Here is a 20,093-nt window from a genome sequence, read left to right on the forward strand (position 1 = left end):
AATGAACAGTATGCTTTTAGTTGAGCGTACTAGCTCTTCGCCTGTCTACCGGAAGTTGATGCAGTTGCTATGCAACCTCTTGCTAGCAAGTTAGCATAACACATGACTAGTTAGACATTTTACGACATTGGGTGTGTTCATTCAATGTGGAGTGCCAGTGTGCACTTGTAAATTCAGAGCCTTGTCAGATTGTCCGTTTGTTAAATTCAGGGTGTTTCGCTCTCGCAGCGCACACTGGACGCTCTGGCCCAGGAGTTGGGTTGATTTGAGCGTTCTGACCTTACAACGGCAGTCAAGCACCCAAGCTAACATTGGCGAGCTTGCTAGATACTTCCAGACAAAAATGAGACCACTCTGACAATTTTACTCGCCCTAGCAGAGCTGGTTAGGCAGTTTTCATGTTATCCAGAGCGTTGGTGACTATAACTGTGCTGCTTGCAACAATTTAATTACGCTTTTTTGCCAACATTTACTGACACCGGCCATATTCAGCGGGTGTTGATCACTCATAAATTCATTATTCTGCGCTCTGGTACACTCAGACGAGTGCTCTGAAATCGGAATAGATAGCCAGAGCGAATTTAGCCAGAGCGAATTTGTTGAGAAAGCACAACTGCTATACCATTTAGCTAAACTAAGAATGATGGAAATAACAGAAATGGAGGAGATGGCCTCCGTTTTACGGTCTAATAGTGCTATTATGTGGGTTTTTTCACGATATTTGTAAATTATTTTGTACATAATGTTTCTAAAACCGTATCTTACGGAAGAAAAGAGCTTCTGGATATCAGGACAGCGATCACTCACCTCGGATTAGACAAAGAGTTTCTGGATATCAGGACAGCGATCACTCACCTCGGATTAGACAAAGAGCTTCTGGATATCAGGACAGCGATCACTCACCTCGGATTAGACAAAGAGCTTCTGGATATCAGGACAGCGATCACTCACCTCGGATTAGACTCACCTCGGATTAGACTAAGAGCTTCTGGATATCAGGACAGCGATCACTCACCTCGGATTAGACAAAGAGCTTCTGGATATCAGGACAGCGATCACTCACCTCGGACTAGACAAAGATTCCTTCAACAACAACAACAACAACAACAAGCAGGACTCATACAATATTCTCCAAACACCCCACAGGGCAGACATCCCAATTATTCGCAAAAGGAAGTGATGCAGAGATGAAGAGCTGGATGCCTTGTCCAGACCCGCAGAAGGCAACTAGGGAAGCTGCCGTTACCGTCAATATTACTCGCCAACGTGCAATCATTGGACAATAAACTAGACGAGGTAAGATCACAAATATCCTACCAACGGGACATCAAAAACTGCAATATCCTATGCTTCACGGAATCGTGGCTGAATGACGACATGGATATTCAGCTAGCGGGATACACGCTGCACCGGCAGGATAGAACAGCACACTCCGGTAAGACGAGGTGGAGGGCGGTCTGTGCATATTTGTAAACAACAGCTGGTGCACGAAATCTAAGGAAGTCTCTAGATTTTGCTCGCCTGAAGTAGAGTATATTGTGATAAATTGCAGGCCACACTACTTGCCTAGAGAGTTCTCAGCTATACTTTTCGTGGCTGTTTACTTACCACCACAGACAGATGCTGGCACCAAGACCACATTCAGTCAGCTGTATAAGGAAATAAGCAAACAGGAAACCACTCACCCAGAGGCGGCGCTCCTAGTGGCCGGAGACTTTAATGCAGGGAAACTTAAATCAGTTCTAACAAATCTCTATCAAGATGTTAAATGTGCAACCAGAGGGAAAAAAATTCTAGATCACCTGTACTCCACACACAGAGACGCGTACAAAGCTCTCCCTCGCCCTCCATTTGGTAAAACCGACCACAACTCTATCCTCCTGATTCCTGCTTACAAGCAAAAATGAAAGCAGGAAGCACCAGTGACTCGGTCTATAAAAAATGGCCAGATGAAGCAGATGCTAAACTACAGGGCTGTTTTGGTATCACAGACTGGAACATGTTCTGGGATTCTTCCAATGACATGAGGAATACACCACATCAGTCACCGGCTTTATCAATAAGTGCATTGAGGACGTCGTCCCCACAGTGACTGTACGTACATACCCCCAACCAGAAGCCATGGATTACAGGCAACATTCGCACTGAGCTAAAGGGTAGAGCTGCCGCTTTCAAGGTGCGGGACTCTAACCCGGAACCTTACAAGAAATCCCACTATGCCCTGCAACGAACCATCAAACAGGCAAAGCGTCAATACAGGGCTAAGATTGAATCATACTACACCGGCTCTGACGCTTGTCGGATGTGGCAGGGCTTGCAAACTATTACAGACTACAAAGGGAAGCACAGCCGCGAACTGCCCAGTGACACGAGCCTACCAGACGAGATAAATCACTTCTATGCTCGCTTCGAGGCAAGCAACACTGAGGCATGCATGAGAACATCAGCTGTTCCGGACGACTGTGTGATCACGCTCTCTGTAGCTGACGTGAGTAAGACCTTTAAACAGGTCAACATACAAAAGGCTGCGGGGCCAGACGGATTACCAGGACGTGTGCTCCGGACGTGTGCTGACCAACTGGCAGGTGTCTTCACTGACATTTTCAACATGTCCCTGATAGAGTCTGTAATACCAACATGCTTCAAGCAGACCACCATAGTCCCTGTGCCCAAGAACACAAAGGCAACCTGCCTAAATGACTCAGACCTGTAGCACTCACGTCCGTAGCCATGACGTGCTTTGAAAGGCTGGTAATGGCTCACATCAACCCCATTATCCCAGAAACCCGAGACCCACCCTAATTTGCATACCACCCAAACAGATCCACAGATGATGCCATCTCTATTACACTCCACACTGCCCTTTCCCACCTGGAAAAAAGGAACACCTATGTGAGAATGCTGTTCATTGACTACAGGTCAGCGTTCAACACATGAATCTGGGACTTAACACCTCGCTCTGCAACTGAATCCTGGACTTCCTGACAGGCCACACCCAGGTGGTGAGGGTAGGTAGCAACACATCTGCCACGCTGATCCTCAACACTGGAGCTCCCCACGGCTGCGTGCTCAGTCCCCTCCTGTACTCCCTGTTCACCCACGACTGCATGGCCAGGCACGAATCCAACGCCATCATTAAGTTTGCTGACGACACAACAGTGGTTGGCCTGATCACCGACAATGACGAGGCAGCCTATAGGGAGGAGGTCAGAGACCTGGCCGGGTGGTGCCAGAATTAACAACCTATCCCTCGTAACCAAGACTAAGGAGATGATTGTTGACTACAGGAAAAGGAGAACCGAGCACGTCCCCATTCTCATCGACAGGGCTGTAGAGGAGCAGGTTGAGAGCTTCACCGACAATTCCTCCAACAACAAACTAGATTGGTCCAAACACACCAAGACAGTCATGAAGAGGGCACGACAAAGCCTATTCCCCCTCAGGAAACTAAAAAGATTTGGCATGGGTCCTGAGATCCTCAAAAGGTTCTACAGCTGCAACATCGAGAGCATCCTGACCGGTTGCATCACTGCCTGGTACAGCAATTGCTCGGCCTCCGACCGCAAGGCACTTCAGAGGGTAGTGTGAATGGCCCAGTACATCACTGGGGCAAAGCTGCCTGCCATCCAGGACCTCTACACCAGGCGGTGTCAGAGGATGGCCCTAACAATTATCAAAGACCCCAGCCACCCCAGTCACAGACTGTTCTCTCTACTACCGCATGGCAAGCGGTACCGGAGTGCCAAGTCGAGGACAAAAAGGCTTCTCAACAGTTTTTACCCCCAAGCCATAAGACTCCTGAACAGGTAATCAAATGGTTACCCAGACTATTTGCATTGTGTGCCTCCCCAACCCCCCTTTAATGCTGCTGCTACTCTCTCTTTATCTTATATGCATAGTCACTTTAACTATACATTCATGTACATACTACCTAAATTGGCCCGTCCACAGAGGGTTCTACATGGTACCCAAAATAGTTCTACCTGAAACCAGAAATGGTTGTCCTATGGGGACAGCCAAATGATCCTTTTGGAACCCGCTTTTTTAAAGACGGTAGCTCATAGATGTACGTAAATGTATTCAGACATTCAATGGAGGAAAATCTAAAACAAAATGTAAGACTTGCACAGGCCAACATCCCGTGGACATTAGCTCTCTCAGAGTCAATCTCAGTGTGTTTCTGATTCCGTAGAAATCCAATTAACACAGCAGTAGTGACTTTGATGTTGTTTTACCTCTGCTCACATCTTCTCTGGCGGGATGGGAGACAGGGAGACAGGCTTTGACTTGGCTGTCACCAGCCTCTCACTCACTGCTAGATGTGCTATGTATTATAATGAAGTGATTTAGGCCGGAATGCAGTGAATTAATTATATATCTGAAAATGCTGTCCGCACTGAACCCAAATGAGAATTCCTCATGGTGAGGAGCGAGGACTGAGGGGAGAGGAAAGGGTAGAGAGGAGATGGAAAAGGGGAGGCCATGGGGGGGTTGAGATGAAACAGCTTTAAAGATAGATGCTGCAGAGACATATTAGTGTCACTGATGTCACTTGTGTCACTGGAGCAGACCGGGGGGTTGTGTTCAGCTTCAACATGATGAGTGATGAATTGATAATCGCTATGACATATCTATTTCCATTTACTTTCATTGGATTTTTACTATTTTTGTGTTTAACTGTAAGGGATAAATAGTGTCAGACACGGTTTGTACCCCATTGTAGGCCCCTGGGTAGAAGTAAAAGTGATAGAACATTGTCCATCATGCTGTCAATAGTGAATGGAGAACTATTCCACCACCAAGTGCTAAACAGAAATCCATGAATGCCAATGTTTAGGCGACATCTCTCACACTGTTTAGCTGCAGCATATGGACCAATCAAAGTGACACAGAAAATGGATGTCATTTTGACCCTCTTTGGATGTTTGTCAGTCCCGCTCCGAGCACTGTGGCTCATTGGCTAACCCTTTCTCTCATTTCTCAAAAACATCGGAGAGCTGTCAGGTTGTAAAAATCCCTCTGGCACCTGGACATGTTTTTCAAAAGCAGGTCATTAAACCACAGCTATTTAAGCCAATCAGCAGCCAAACAGATAGTGTTTTGTTGCTTCATTCTACTGTACTTAAGAGTCTAAATCCCTGGGGATAGGTTTGACCCATGACCTCTACATCACCCACCAATCACAGAAGGCAAAGAGGGATATGGTTGATGCTCAAACTGGGAGTAGCAGTAGGTGTGGGTATTACAGTACCGTTATCCACTTCAAATACTCATTGGAATTCACATGTTTAGCTCTGGGATACCACTATTCCAGCTGTTCAACTGAACATCATGTTTTATTTGTATAATTTGTACATGGCACCATAGAAATCCTGTAAATAATAGAACTACTGGTTTCTATGTTACAACTATTCCATTCTACTTATTCCATTTCTATGGTCTCACCACAATGGGAACAGTGGCTGTGTCTAAAATGGCACCCTATTCCCCATATAGTGCATTACTTCTGACCAAAGCCCTATGAGCCCTGGTCAAAAGTAGTGCACTATATAGGCAAAGGGTACTATTTCAGACACAGGCAATGACTGATCCATCCTCACCAGGTCCAGTTGTTATGATGGTTAGCCTATCAGCATCACCATCCGGTTCAGTTGTTATGATGGTTAGCCTATCAGCATCACCATCCGGTTCAGTTGTTATGATGGTTAGCCTATCAGCATCACCATCCGGTTCAGTTGTTATGATGGTTAGCCTATCAGCATCACCATCCGGTTCAGTTGTTATGATGGTTAGCCTATCAGCATCACCATCCGGTTCAGTTGTTATGATGGTTAGCCTATCAGCATCACCATCCGGTTCAGTTGTTATGATGGTTAGCCTATCAGCATCACCAGCAGGTCCTGGGCTGTTTCTACGTCAGCAACACCCTCCCCCCCACACACCCACACACACTACGTCAGCAACACCTACCTATGCCACCACAGCTTCAGTTCAGCCTGCCTGTCCGAGAGCAGCAGCACTGACGCAGCATCTCATTATGTAACAGCATAAGTTAGGGAAGCAAAGCTTTCATCACCCATGGGAAACTTCACTTCTTTATTTTGCCTTTGAATTATTCAACCGAGCTTGTTAGAATTATATGGCTTCTTCTCGGTGGGTGTGGCAGAGATGAAAGCGGAGGGTCAAATGGGGTATGGTAAACCTGTATGGTGCTCCTGTCTAGTAGTAGATCATGAATAAGGCAGTTATTAACACTCTATTACTAGACCTTAGGATGTAGCTCAGTTGGTAGAGCATGGTGCTTGTAACCCCAGAGTAGTGGGTTTGATTCCCTGGACCACCCATATGTTAAATGTATGCAGGCATGACTGTAAGTCACTTTGGATAAAAGCATCTGCTCAATAGCATGTATTGTTATATATTACAATCAGTAAGGTGTTTGTAAGTGTTCACATTCCAGACTTGCATAGTTTATACTATTTTCTCTGAAATTATGAGAGATTCTGTTTTTGTAAATGTTTAATGGTTTGAGAAAGAAGGGAAGGAAAACAGTTAATTCAGCTGTCTGTCTGTCTGTCTGTCTGTCTGTCTGTCTGTCTGTCTGTCTGTCTGTCTGTCTGTCTGTCTGTCTCTGTGTGTCTGTGTGTGTGTGTGTGTGTGTGTGTGTGTGTGTGTGGGGGGGGGGGGTGTGGAGTGACATGTTTACGAGACAGCTTCCCTGTTTGACGTGGGCTGAACTGCACAAATGCTGACATAAAAGTGCACAGAGGAATCTCTCCATCTCCCACAGCTCAACAGCTTTACAACCACATCTATGTCTTCCTGACTGGCATCCTGAGGAGGGTTGGGATCAAACACCATGCCAGTTATACACCACCTGATACATTCCATTGATTTAGTCATGCGTAGCTTTTGGAGCTGATTTCCCAGACAGAGTAGACTTAGTCCTAGACTAAAAATCACTAGTCCTAGGCTAGAAAAATGCTCCATTTAGCATGTTTTTTAGTCCAGATAGACGTAATCTTTGTCTGGAAAAGCAGACCTTCGTTTTCACCGTGGCCTGTTCACCATCCACCTTAGTAAAGGGTCTCCTTTTTTTCATGATGGAATGGTTGAACCACTCCATAGAGTCAGTTTAAGCTCTACACTCTTAGATACAAATAGTTTAGTCCCCATAGGACAACCCTTTTTGGTTCGAAGTAGAACCCTTTTTGGTTCCAGGTAGAACTATTTTGGGTTCTATGTAGAACCCTCTGTGGAAGGTGTTCTACTTGGAACTCAAAATGGTTCTACCTGGCACCAAAAAGGGTCCTTCAAAGGGTTCTCCTATAAGGATAATCGAAGAACCATTTTTGGTTCTAGATAGAACCCTTTCTGGTTCTAGATAGCACATTGACTTTATTTCTCTCTACAGTACAAACAAGTGGAGCAGTACATGTCCTTCCACAAGCTGCCATCCGACTTCCGACAGAAAATCCATGACTATTATGAGCACCGGTACCAGGGGAAGATGTTTGATGAAGACAGCATCCTAGAGGAACTGAACGAACCACTCAGAGAGGTGGGTCTCTGAGTTCCTACCTAAACAGGGACATCATGAACACACAAACACACAACCATTTAAAAACATTTAAAGTATTTCCTTCCAAAACGATATATATCCATTTTCAGAAATGCTGGGAAATGAGCTTTTACTGTTGAAAGAAATTATAAAAGAGATTGGTGTTTTTTTTCTCTATCTAATCATGGCATGGTTTAATGACAGACATGTATTTGTTTAAAATCCATCACTTGATGGTTTTATTTCAGAAAGACATATAATCATGTTTTTTTTGTTGCAAAATGCTATATATCCGCCTCACTCTCAGAAAAATAAGTAGTACTGCTAGGTTTTTCACAGTCAAATGCTACATGTATGACATCAATATAAAAATGTATATATGCTTATATTTCTAGCTCCAACACTGAAATAATACCTGCCATTACTAAACAATACACACAAATCCCCCAAATTCTAAGAAAAGAACAAAGAAATATATAAATGTTACAACGATATTATAAATACAATAATGTGAGACCTGTATGTGTAACATTTGACATTTTAGTCATTTAGCAGATGCTCTCATCCAGAGAGACTGACTATAAGTGCATTCATACACAGGTCAAATATACAGGATACAAACATTCCATTCCAGCTAACCAATGGTATAAAACATTTTCATACACATTGAATATCTTATTAATAACATAATCTGAGAACAGTAATATTTTACACACACATGAATGTACCCATAAGCAATAATATCTAAAGAAAAAACATCAATGTGAATAATTGGTGGATATAGCGTTTTTGAAATATTTTACTAACAAACTTTGTCTATCCAATCATCAGGAAATTGTCAATTTCAACTGCCGTAAGCTGGTGGCGTCCATGCCGCTGTTCGCCAACGCAGAGCCCAACTTTGTGACAGCCATGCTGATCATGCTCCGCTTTGAGGTCTTCCAGCCTCGTGATTACATCATCAGAGAGGGCACCATCGGCAAGAAGATGTACTTTATCCAGCACGGAGTCTGTAATGTCATCACCAAGGGAACCCTGGGAATGAAGCTCTCTGATGGCTCCTACTTTGGAGGTATGGGCCTGAACCACAACACACACAGACTCTCATTTCATTCAGTGAACAATTCATATTTAGACATAATGAGATCACTGGAGTATTCTGGAGCAGAATACCCACTGCTTTGTGGATTTTCATGTGTGAAAACTAGCACAACATTATTGGAAGTGTACCACAATCCCAAACAACTGGTAGTGGAACAGATAATGGGTGGTTTCTATGGTATATTTCACAGATAATGAAATAGAACATGAATATATTGTATCTCTGAGACATTTTGCTCTATCTCTGTGTTTCCTGACCCTGTGTCCCTCTATCAGAGATCTGTTTGCTGACGCGGGGTCGGCGTACGGCCAGCGTCAGAGCGGACACCTACTGCCGTCTCTACTCCCTGTCTGTGGACAACTTTAATGAGGTGCTGGAGGAGTATCCCATGATGAGACGGGCCTTTGAGACCGTGGCCATTGACCGACTGGACCGCATAGGTACTGAAGAGAGCTCTGGGCCCTGTACTAATGCACCTTCCTCACTCCCTGCCTTAGAGTAATCACTGAACTGACAGTAGTAGATCTGTGAACTCTCAACAATCCATTTGTGTTAGATCAGTGATTACTTCCCAAGGAAACTAAGAAGGATGCATTTTAAAGTAGTCAAATAGGGCCCTAGTTGTACTGCTTCTCTTCCTAGAAAGAGAACAATAAACTACCTGTGTGATAGTAGTTTTCCGCGCTAGTGGTACCCAGGTGGTCCAACAGATGCTGCATTCCCCACTGTTTGCCAGACACAACAGTGGTCCAATCAATAGGGACTGGTCCAGATTTATCAAGTGGTTGCACCTGTTATTTTCACAGGGGAGTAGAGGATAGAACCAGACTGCGGGCGTGACACTGTCTTTATGGAGAATTCATCTTCACATCTTACCCTAATATTATGTATTGCTATCACATAAACACATCTTTATTTGACCTTTTATGTTGGACTCCCTCTTAGAAATAGCAGATGCAAACTTATCTATGAAAGATAACTCTCGCCCGAGCATTGACCTGAGTTATGGGGTTGCTTCAGCATGCTCTAAACAGGACAAAGGAAAGACACCCATTTTGAATGTTATTTAGTTATCTATGTGCGATATTCATTATATAATGCAAAACTTGTCATACAGGCTGTATTTCTGCCTGCTTAATTAAATGACAATAGCTCAGGAACACACAAAAACATTAAATGACCCCGGAATCGATAGAACATCGCTCAGAGATGCATAAAAATTATATAACATTTAAAATGGGTGACTCTTTCCTCTAATTGATGAAGTGACACTGCTTCTTTTGCTTCTTGCAAAAACAATATACCTAGTTTGAAGGATAGAAAATACTGTCAGTGTTCCTCCTCCTCCCTTGTTCTCCTTTTCCTCTCCCTCATCCTCATCAAGTTCTGCTTTTATCCTCCTCCTCACTCCATCACAGGCAAGAAGAACTCCATTCTGATGCACAAAGTGCAGCACGACCTCAACTCCGGCGTCTTCAACAACCATGAGAATGAGATGATCCAGGAGATTGTTAAGTACGACCGTGAGATGGTCAAACTGGTGGACCTCCAGAGACCCCGCACCATGTCCATGACATCCTCCGTCCCCGGGGGCATGTTCTCCCCCGCAGGCCCATCCGGGGTCGGGGCCCTCGCCAGCCTCCAGCAGGCTGTGGCCATGAGCTTCTGCCCCCAGGGGATGGGGCCGATGGGGGGAATGGGGATGGGGCCGATGGGGGGAATGGGGATGCCGGGGATGGGGCCGATGGGGATGGGGCCAGGTCCGATAGGGCCAGGGTCAGCGTCTGGGTCAGGGTCAGGGACGCTGCAGTCCCCCCGTATGCTGCGGAGGTTCCAGGTGGTCCATAGCCTGTCACAGAGCCCTGTTTCCGCATCTCCTCTCCAGTCCCAGCCACCACAGATGGCTCATGCAACAGGAGTGTTTGGGTCGGCTATTTCCAGCCCACCAGTCCAGAGCCCTCTGGCGCATCCAGGACGGACATTCCAGTACATGGGGGGAGCCGTGCCGTCTGGGTCTCAGCTGTCCCTGGTGCAGCACCATGTTCCCAGCCCCACGCACACCATCCAGAGGCCCTCCTCACACAAAAGCACCCACTCGCTCCACTCAGGCACCCTTAGCCAAGATGCCCGTGTCCTCTCCGCCTCCCAGCTCTCCCTCCCTCAGGATGGAACCCCTCCTGCCGGCCCCAGCCCTCCCCAATCTACCCACCCATCCACCCATGCCTCCTCCACCTCCATCGGCCCCCCTCAGCCCACTCACCCCAGCCAGCCTGGGCCCTCTGGGGTGGGGGTCCAGGTTGGGGGGAGACCCGCGGGAGTTCCACAGCGGGTGGCCTTCGCCTCCACTCCTCCCCCAGGAGGAGCACCCGGGATGGGGGCAGCTGCAGCGGCGGCTGGGTCGGGGCTCCCGGCCCCTGGAGCTCCTAAGAAGGATTCGATCGTCAGCATACCGGAGTTAGACTCAGCCCGGAACCGGCTGTCTTCCAACTTGTGACCCTATGAGAGCTGCAGGAGAGAGGCCTTCTTCACATGGGTGAATCTAAACGTCTGTTTATCTCTGTCTGGATGACCTGACTGGTCGGCTTCCTTACTGACCTGGCTGGCTTCATATGGGCCACACCGTCAGTCATTCTAACTGAATGTCCTGTGTGTCGGTCGGAGTCAACAAAGAGGAAAGAGGAACTCTTTGGCTCGTGTGACTTGGAGAGTCGAAACAATTAAACTAGTTTAACAAAGGTGGGACTGGACTATTCTACTATGCCAGCACCTGTAGTCTTAGTATCACCCCTTACACTCTGCTTCCAAACACCTATATTGCTGTCTTTATTGTAAAGATATTGAGAAACAACATCATTAATGTAACTGTTGCATACTGTGTAGAATCCATACAATGCAATCTAGCAGGAGCTGGACTTAAAAACGCAAATTCAGGGACTTGAATCAAATGACAATGATGACATTTTACGCTTTCAGAATGTGTTTTTAGGTGTCCTTTTTTCTGTAAACGCTGTTGTAGCAAAATAAATACATTGCTCTTCATATTGTTTAAAATAGTAGTGAAGGTAGTGTTTTAGACCGCTGGTCGATCTTACATCGATGTGTAAATAGTTAAAATAGTAAAAAAAAAATACCGAAAGGTAATATCTTCATTGTAACTACTCCAAACCAAAGTTGAGCTTAAACACAAAGTTTGGTTGTGTCTGTATCAACTAAAAAAGAAATATAGAAGAAAATGCCATTTATTCAACTGCCTTGATTCCAAGTTTAGAAGCCATATATTTGGTTTGTGTGTGTGTGTGTGTGTGTGTGTGTGTGTGTGTGTGTGTGTGTGTGTGTGTGTGTGTGTGTGCGGGTGCGGGTGCGGGTGTGTGTGCGTGCGTGAGTTGGTATGAATTTTTTTGGTTCCATTCTGTTTTTCCAAGAGAGCTGACTTGTGTACTCATATCTTTACACTGCGTTGTCAGGCCTGGTTGTTGGATTTGCTGGCAATGGCACAGGCAATATTTCCCAGCTTCTCTGTCCAACTAAATGTGTCTGGAAAGATATCCACTTGTCATGTCAGCAGAAATATACTGATTGTGACCCTGGAGGCAAAAATGGTGGTAAATCATCTGAGCTTTATCAAAAAGAACCATCACAAACAACCCATACTGTATACTTGCTTGTTTTCATCCAGGTTTATTGATTAATACATGCAATATAATTCTGCAATACTTTTACCCCGCCTATATATTTAAATATATATATATAAAATGTATATACATATGCTGTACAGGTAACTAATTTCTTTATTTTTACTGTGAAACCTTAAAGAATCCAGCAGCTGCCGTGGCTTCACATGTTGTGTTATTGTAATCCAGTGACCACGTTGTTTTCTTAACCAAAAATATCAGAGGAAGTGAGTGGATGTAATTATTTTGTGGATCAAATGAGGCAAACTGGTTTCAAACTGGTTCATGGTCACCTGAGGATTCCGGAATGGAGTTAATGGAAATCAACTCCCCCAAACTGTCACTTTAAAGTCCATTTAAAGTAATATTGTATGTTGTAAAGAAAGACTAAGTAATTGACAGAATGCATGCCAATGGGAAATGTTGTGTGGCAGAGGAGGAAAGTATGTCTTCACCTGTGTGTTTTTGGTGTAGTATGTGATACAGCTCCTTCGAATCTCAAACTCTACGAATGTCTGTACGGAAATTATTTATTCTTCAACAACCCTATTTAGTTCTCAAAATTCATGGTTGTGGCGGGTTGTGACATTGATTATAAATATTCTAATGATTCTAATCCTGGTGTACTTCAAAGCCTTCTCTTGCTGAATGTATGCCATATGAGGGGGAAGACAGCTAATCAGAAATAAACTGCCATGTAAATACAAGGACCGAAATTATTCTGGGTGACGATGCGAAGGGAGATTGTGTCGCTGAATGTTTGTGCAATGTTTCTTAGGTTTATTGCTTCTCTGGTCTGGGTGTGTTCTTTATGTAAACTGTGTGTTACCCCATTCTCTGTTCTATGACAAGACAATACACTTTTTTTAAATGATTGGATGTAGGACAGAGAGTTGAAACCATTTTCAGTTTGTCACTGCTCAACATTAAGCACATTGTGTCACATTATGACCTTTTAATGCAAAGGGGAAATCACAGCTTCAGTCTTTTACAACGGTCACGTCTGGTTAATCTAATAATGTCTTTGGGGAAAATCTGGGAGAAAATTGGCAGCTGAGTCGTCGTACCATTTATGACTTTTGAAGCTTTGAACTTTCATGATGGACATTTCACTCAGGTTTACCACCTTTCCGGAAAGATATACAGATCTGCTATCTTAATTTGATCCCACTGTTGTCGCAGAGAATATTCCTGGGCAACAGGAATTGCAAATTGTAGTGTATTCAAGGTTTAAAAATACTTCTAAAGTTTGTAATTTCCACTTAAAAATTTCAGACACAATTTTCCCTAACGAAAAACACCTACAAAAAATCCATTAAATATAATACACTTAATAATTTCAATTTTGCGTTGATGAAGGGTTATTTTCCTGTTGTGAGAAGCAGGGTCAAATTAAGATCCCACATCTGTATACTTTTATTGATCCCTTATTGGTTCACTATTGATTTGACCTAGCTACAGTTACTGTACATCTGTATGGTTTTATTGGTCCCTTATTGGTTCACTATTGATTTGACCTAGCTACAGTTACTGTACATCTGTATGGTTTTATTGATCCCTTATTGGTTCACTATTGATTTGACCTAGCTACAGTTACTGTACATCTGTATGGTTTTATTGATCCCTTATTGGTTCACTATTGATTTGACCTAGCTACAGTTACTGTACATCTGTATGCTTTTATTGATCCCTTCTTGGTTCACTATTGATTTGACCTAAATTTCACATAAGTTCTGGATCACTCGATAGCAATTATTATTATAGACAAGTTTATCACTTATATTCTGAGCCACATACAGTGCCTTGCGAAAGTATTCGGCCCCCTTGAACTTTGCAACCTTTTGCCACATTTCAGGCTTCAAACATAAAGATATAAAACTGTATTTTTTGTGTGAAGAATCAACAACAAGTGGGACACAATCATGAAGTGGAACGACATTTATTGGATATTTCAAACTTTTTTAACAAATCAAAAACTGAAAAATTGGGCGTGCAAAATTATTCAGCCCCTTTACTTTCAGTGCTGCAAACTCTCTCCAGAAGTTCAGTGAGGATCTCTGAATGATCCAATGTTGACCTAAATGACTAATTATGATAAATACAATCCACCTGTGTGTAATCAAGTCTCCGTATGAATGCACCTGCACTGTGATAGTCTCAAAGGTCCGTTAAAAGCGCAGAGAGCATCATGAAGAACAAGGAACACACCAGGCAGGTCCGAGATACTGTTGTGAAGAAGTTTAAAGCCGGATTTGGATACAAAAAGATTTCCCAAGCTTTAAACATCCCAAGGAGCACTGTGCAAGCGATAATATTGAAATGGAAGGAGTATCAGACCACTGCAAATCTACCAAGACCTGGCCGTCCCTCTAAACTTTCAGCTCATACAAGGAGAAGACTGATCAGAGATGCAGCCAAGAGGCCCATGATCACTCTGGATGAACTGCAGATATCTAAAGCTGAGGTGGGAGACTCTTTGCATAGGACAACAATCAGTCGTATATTGCACAAATCTGGCCTTTATGGAAGAGTGGCAAGAAGAAAGCCATTTCTTAAAGATATCCATAAAAAGTGTCGTTTAAAGTTTGCCACAAGCCACCTGTGAGACACACCAAACATGTGGAAGAAGGTGCTCTGGTCAGATGAAACCAAAATTGAACTTTTTGGCAACAATGCAAAACGTTATGTTTGGCGTAAAAGCAACACAGCTCATCACCCTGAACACACCATACCCACTGTCAAATATGGTGATGGCAGCATCATGGTTTGGGCCTGCTTTTCTTCAGCAAGGACAGGGAAGATGGTTAAAATTGATGGGAAGATGGATGGAGCCAAATACAGGACCATTCTGGAAGAATACCTGATGGAGTCTGCAAAAGACCTGAGACTGGGACGGAGATTTGTCTTCCAACAAGACAATGATCCAAAACATAAAGCAAAATCTACAATGGAATGGTTCAAAAATAAACATATCCAGGTGTTAGAATGGCCAAGTCAAAGTCCAGACCTGAATCCAATCGAGAATCTGTGGAAAGAACTGAAAACTGCTGATCACAAATGCTCTCCATCCAACCTCACTGAGCTCGAGCTGTTTTTGCAAGGAGGAATGGGAAAAAAATTCAGTCTCTCAATGTGCAAAACTGATAGAGACATACCCCAAGCCACTTACAGCTGTAATCGCAGCAAAAGGTGGCGCTACAAAGTATTAACTTAAGGCGGGCTGAATAATTTTGCACACCCAATTTTTCAGTTTTTGATTTGTTAAAAAAGTTTGAAATATCCAATAAATGTCGTTCCACTTCATGATTGTGTCCCACTTGTTGTTGATTCTTCACAAAAAAATAGTTTTATATCTTTATGTTTGAAGCCTGAAATGTGGCAAAAGGTCGCAAAGTTCAAGGGGGCCGAATACTTTCGCAAGGCACTGTATCAAAATCTAATGCTTTGAGCCTATCATTTTTAACTGTCACATATTTTAAGTCAGATCATAGTCCCCAGCATATTACTATAATGACTGCTTGTTTTCTCCAATGGGAAAAGTGCATGGCAAAATGCCTATACAATTATGAAGGAGTTAAGTCCAAATGAGTGAACTCCAGTTGTGTGCTTCAATGCTGTGTCATTGCAATCAATTGGTCCTCTTACCTGTTCCTTGTATGTGCTAATACCCGAGTTTGCCCTACTAAGCTGCTATAAGGACTGTGCTGATATTATTTGTAAAGATTTGAATGATTGTCCACCTGCAGTGAAAAAAAGAAGGGCAGAGAAAAAATTGCTATGTTCAGGCAATATCATCTCTGTTTCCGTGCAAGAGTCCCCATGCACCCAGCATGACTCTTGATCAATGAATGACACCTCAGTGAATTTTCTTGAGTCCCTTGCATCTGTTATGTATAAAGCAGTGTTACGCAGGTTTTGAGATGGCGTATTCAAGTAAAGTCTTATTGTTCATTTACTGTTGCTTTTGTTCTCTGTGAAAAAGAGACTTTCAATGGAATGCAAGTGAGATTCCCCACATATGCTTGAAACCAACCAACAATTATTGAGAGACGGTTATCTCAGTTTAAAATCTCAACTTCTTGCCGTACCAGATATCAAAGATATTAAGGGTACTGAATACCTTAGTGTTGATGTCTCAGCATATCAGTGTATTTTATGTTCTGTTTCGATAACTATTTTTTGTTTGTTTGTTTTGTTGTTGTTTTTGTTTACAGTTTGCCCCAACGCACATGGACAGCATATACTGTACCTTGTGCCTTGTATATCTAGTTTCCACATAGTCTATTTTTGTGGTATGTACATGCTTGTAGAAATGCAAATATGTGTTTTTATTTTCAAATTGCAATATATGTACAAATGTTAGCTAAAGACTAGTACTGCTGAATTAAAATGACAATGTCAGTATATATCAATTTCCCTGGTTTGGGAAACACAAAATTACACATTTTTGTTGGTTTGAGCCTTCAAACACCATGCGCTCTGTACTCTACTCATCGACTGTATGTGTGACATACACAGAGTTATGGAGGCACATTGTCGTGTTTGTACCACAATCTGGTGTAATCCAAACATTTTCTACAATGAGAGGGTGAACTCAAAACAAGCTTTTTCGTTGAGTTTACGCAGTCTAGATATCACCTCAGACAACAAACAGTGTTTGTGAACAACTGAACTCAAATCAAGAATCATTCAAATGAAAATGGACACCCCAAAACTGTTCATCTGAAGACCAGGGGAGCAGCAGCAGGACCAAGCTTGATTCCTGTTTCTCATATCTGTCTGTTTGACTAACCAATGTATTTGCTTCTGACCTAGAGGGGATGTTTGGTTGATAATTCCTTGTGGGACCTTCAAATCTAGACATTTCTGTGTAACCAACTACAATTATTTAAAATGTCAACTAGTCTGACAATTATTATATCTTAGTGTTGTAGCTACTGTAGCCTGCTTATCTAAGCCTTCTCTCTGCTTTAGGACTCTCTGTATTGTGTGTGTGTGTGTGTGTGTGTGTGCGTGTGCGTGTGTGTGTGCCTTTCCTTCTACATTGTTGGTCCCACTTGAGATCACCAAGCTAGATCTTCAGGCCCACTCAAGCAGAAACAGACACAATTGCAATCTGAGAGCTGCCATCTGAAAAAGCAGTTTATTTTGGAATCTTTTGACAAAAGAGATTCTAGATCACTGCAGCTCGCCTTCCTAACAGTGGTTCCAGTGCAAAGGTTCTCAGAACTCAAGTGGAATTCTATATTCCAGCCACTGTGGGTTTATCCTCATCTGGCAATGAAAAAACAAAAAGAAATTTCTCTCATTGTCACTCAGTGTTTGTCGCTCCCCATTGAGGTTGTCTTAAAGCCCCTCAGGTTCAGCTTGTGTTTGGGTCTGTAAGGGTTAAAGTATTTTAACGCTCCACTGAACTCCATACTGTACTCTGTCTGAGCTGATAACTAGCTGTCCAACCCCAAACTGACCAATAACCCCTACTCCTAAGTACTTCACATATAGTGACTATCTGCAAGGAGTGGATAGATGTACTCAATATGGTAATAGCTCCACTCTTTCCTTTGATAGGCTTGCTGGACCTTCCACCACAATACTTCCACCTACCCAATCCTTTCAGATGAACATACGTGCAATAGGGGTGGGACCTAAAGGTGGCTTTGGGACAGGGTATACGGCTGTCCTACACTCTCTCTCTCTCTCAGCTGGTCCAGAACTCAGAGCCAGGCTCTGGTCTCTCTCAATAAGCTGGTCTGTCGGTTGGTGGAAATGTTGTTAAAGCGTTCCTAACAAAATGAGTCATTGTTGTGCAATAAAAAGATGAGCGCATTGGAAGTCATGTCCCTTCATTGATTCGTGTGTTCATATTCTGGGTATACCTGAGCACTTTGTTATTCACACTTCACTTAGTCTTTTTCAACTGTTGGGGGTGGTCACCTTATCTCTACGTTATCTCTACAGACTAATAGGGTCCAAAATTACTTGTAGTTAATATCTCAATGAATACCCGAGGAAGAACACACATGGGCACAGTTACCCACCACAGCTCGTGGTAATGACTGGATGGGAATGAATGGAATGGTATCAATACATCAAACACATGGGTTCCATTCCATTCCTCCGTTCCAGCCATTACTATGAGCCGTCCTCCCCTCAGCAGCCTCCACAGTTAGCCTCCTACTATAGGTGTTAGAATTTAAAACCATTGCTGTGAAACAAATGTTTTGTAGATGACACCTACAGTACACATATAGCCTGAACAATTGTATGGCCTTTGATTTGCTGTTACAAAACAGATGCAAACAAGCACACAGACCCAGTTAATCACAGAGGCGTCGAGTCTCTTTCCTCTCTTTGCCTCAATAGAAAATCTCTCTGTCTCTCTGTCTGTCTCTGTAGACAGGGGCTCTGCTGCATCCCTGATGAGCTGTCTGAGACTGGAGCCTCCTATCACTGCTTGCGTGTGAGTGTGACGAAGAGATGGTGTGTGCTCATACATGTGGCTGTGTGTGTATGTGAGAGTGAATGAACGATCGAGTGTGTGCACGTGTGTGAGTGTGTGTGTGTGCGTTTGTTTGTGCGCACGTCAGAGACGAGGGCAGCCCAAGGGCACACTCCTCTGGCGAGGCCCTGGAGCAGCTAGAGCACAGCTCCCACCCTCTCTATCTCTCCCACCTATCTACCCTCCCCTCCTCACCCTCTCTCCCTTTCCCACCCTTCTCTCTCTCATTTCTCTCTCCTTCTACCCCTCTGTCTCGCTCCCCCTTCCCACTATTCCTTTCTTCCCTCCCACCCCCAGCCCTCCATCCCTCCATCCCCACCCAGGACACACAGAGTGCAGTGATCCGGGCTGGAGCAGAGAGAGACACTAGGGAGAGAATAACCGGAGCACTGAATTATGAAGAACAACTCATTGCAGTATTATATCTCATAAACACCCATGTTGTATAAAGTGTATAAAGACACATGCATTGTGTGTGTAGCTGTACCTATGTTTGTACAGTAGTGTCCTTCCTTCCTTAAAATGTTTTATCTACTGTATAAAACATATTAAGCCACATGAAGGAAAATGGCAATTCAATAAATGTTTCATTACAGATGTTTGATCTTAATTCCAACAGCAGGAAAATAATCCTGCAGCAACAGGAAATGTGAATTATTGTGTGGATTATAATTAATGGACATTTGTGTAGGGGTTGATACATTTTTAGTTAGGGAAATTTTAAAGTGGAAATTACAAACCTTAGAAGCTTCAAGCTAATTATATCCTGCATCTGTACAGATTGTATTTGTTTATCGTTATAAAGCAACACATGTAAAACCTTGTGAAATGATAAAACATTCAAAGCCAAAGCCAGGATACAGTACACATACTGTTCCTACAGTATTACAGTAGTAACACATCCCCTTTGAGGATTTATTGGCCTATGAGGAGTATTCTGTCAGAGTTGACCTTTAAATGCTTCTGTAGTGGTGGAGTGGGACAGCTTTAACGGCTGGTGAACGGGGCCAAACGTTCTGTTACTTTCAGCCCACCTGGGAGTAGGGTACAGAGCACAGCACAGCACACAGGCACCAGGGCACAGACTCCTGGAAAATGGGGACTGCTGAGATCTGGGTACAATTTATCTTAGTGTTGTTGTGCTGCCTTCCTGGTTTGTTTCTGTTATGAAAAAATCAATAAACGTATAAATGGCAGGAATGAACCCTTTACTCAATTGAGTGAGTTTATTTTGGAATGGAAATGACTTTGTTTTTACTG

General features: G+C 43.4%; 1 protein-coding gene across 1 annotated transcript in view; it reads left to right on the forward strand.

Moving 5' to 3' along the window:
• LOC135510535 (potassium/sodium hyperpolarization-activated cyclic nucleotide-gated channel 2-like) overlaps positions 1-13,247 on the forward strand; it is an 88,926-nt gene extending 75,679 nt beyond the window's left edge. Inside the window, exons 5-8 of the mRNA XM_064931546.1 lie at positions 7,415-7,561; positions 8,393-8,633; positions 8,939-9,103; positions 10,082-13,247. Coding sequence (XP_064787618.1) covers positions 7,415-7,561; positions 8,393-8,633; positions 8,939-9,103; positions 10,082-11,157 — 1,629 coding nt within the window. The 3' untranslated portion in view covers positions 11,158-13,247. The remainder of the gene's footprint in view (positions 1-7,414; positions 7,562-8,392; positions 8,634-8,938; positions 9,104-10,081) is intronic.
• Positions 13,248-20,093: the final 6,846 nt, after the last annotated feature.

Source organism: Oncorhynchus masou, chromosome 3 (genome assembly GCF_036934945.1).
Source record: "Oncorhynchus masou masou isolate Uvic2021 chromosome 3, UVic_Omas_1.1, whole genome shotgun sequence".
In the NCBI taxonomy this organism is placed as follows: Eukaryota; Metazoa; Chordata; class Actinopteri; order Salmoniformes; family Salmonidae; genus Oncorhynchus; species Oncorhynchus masou.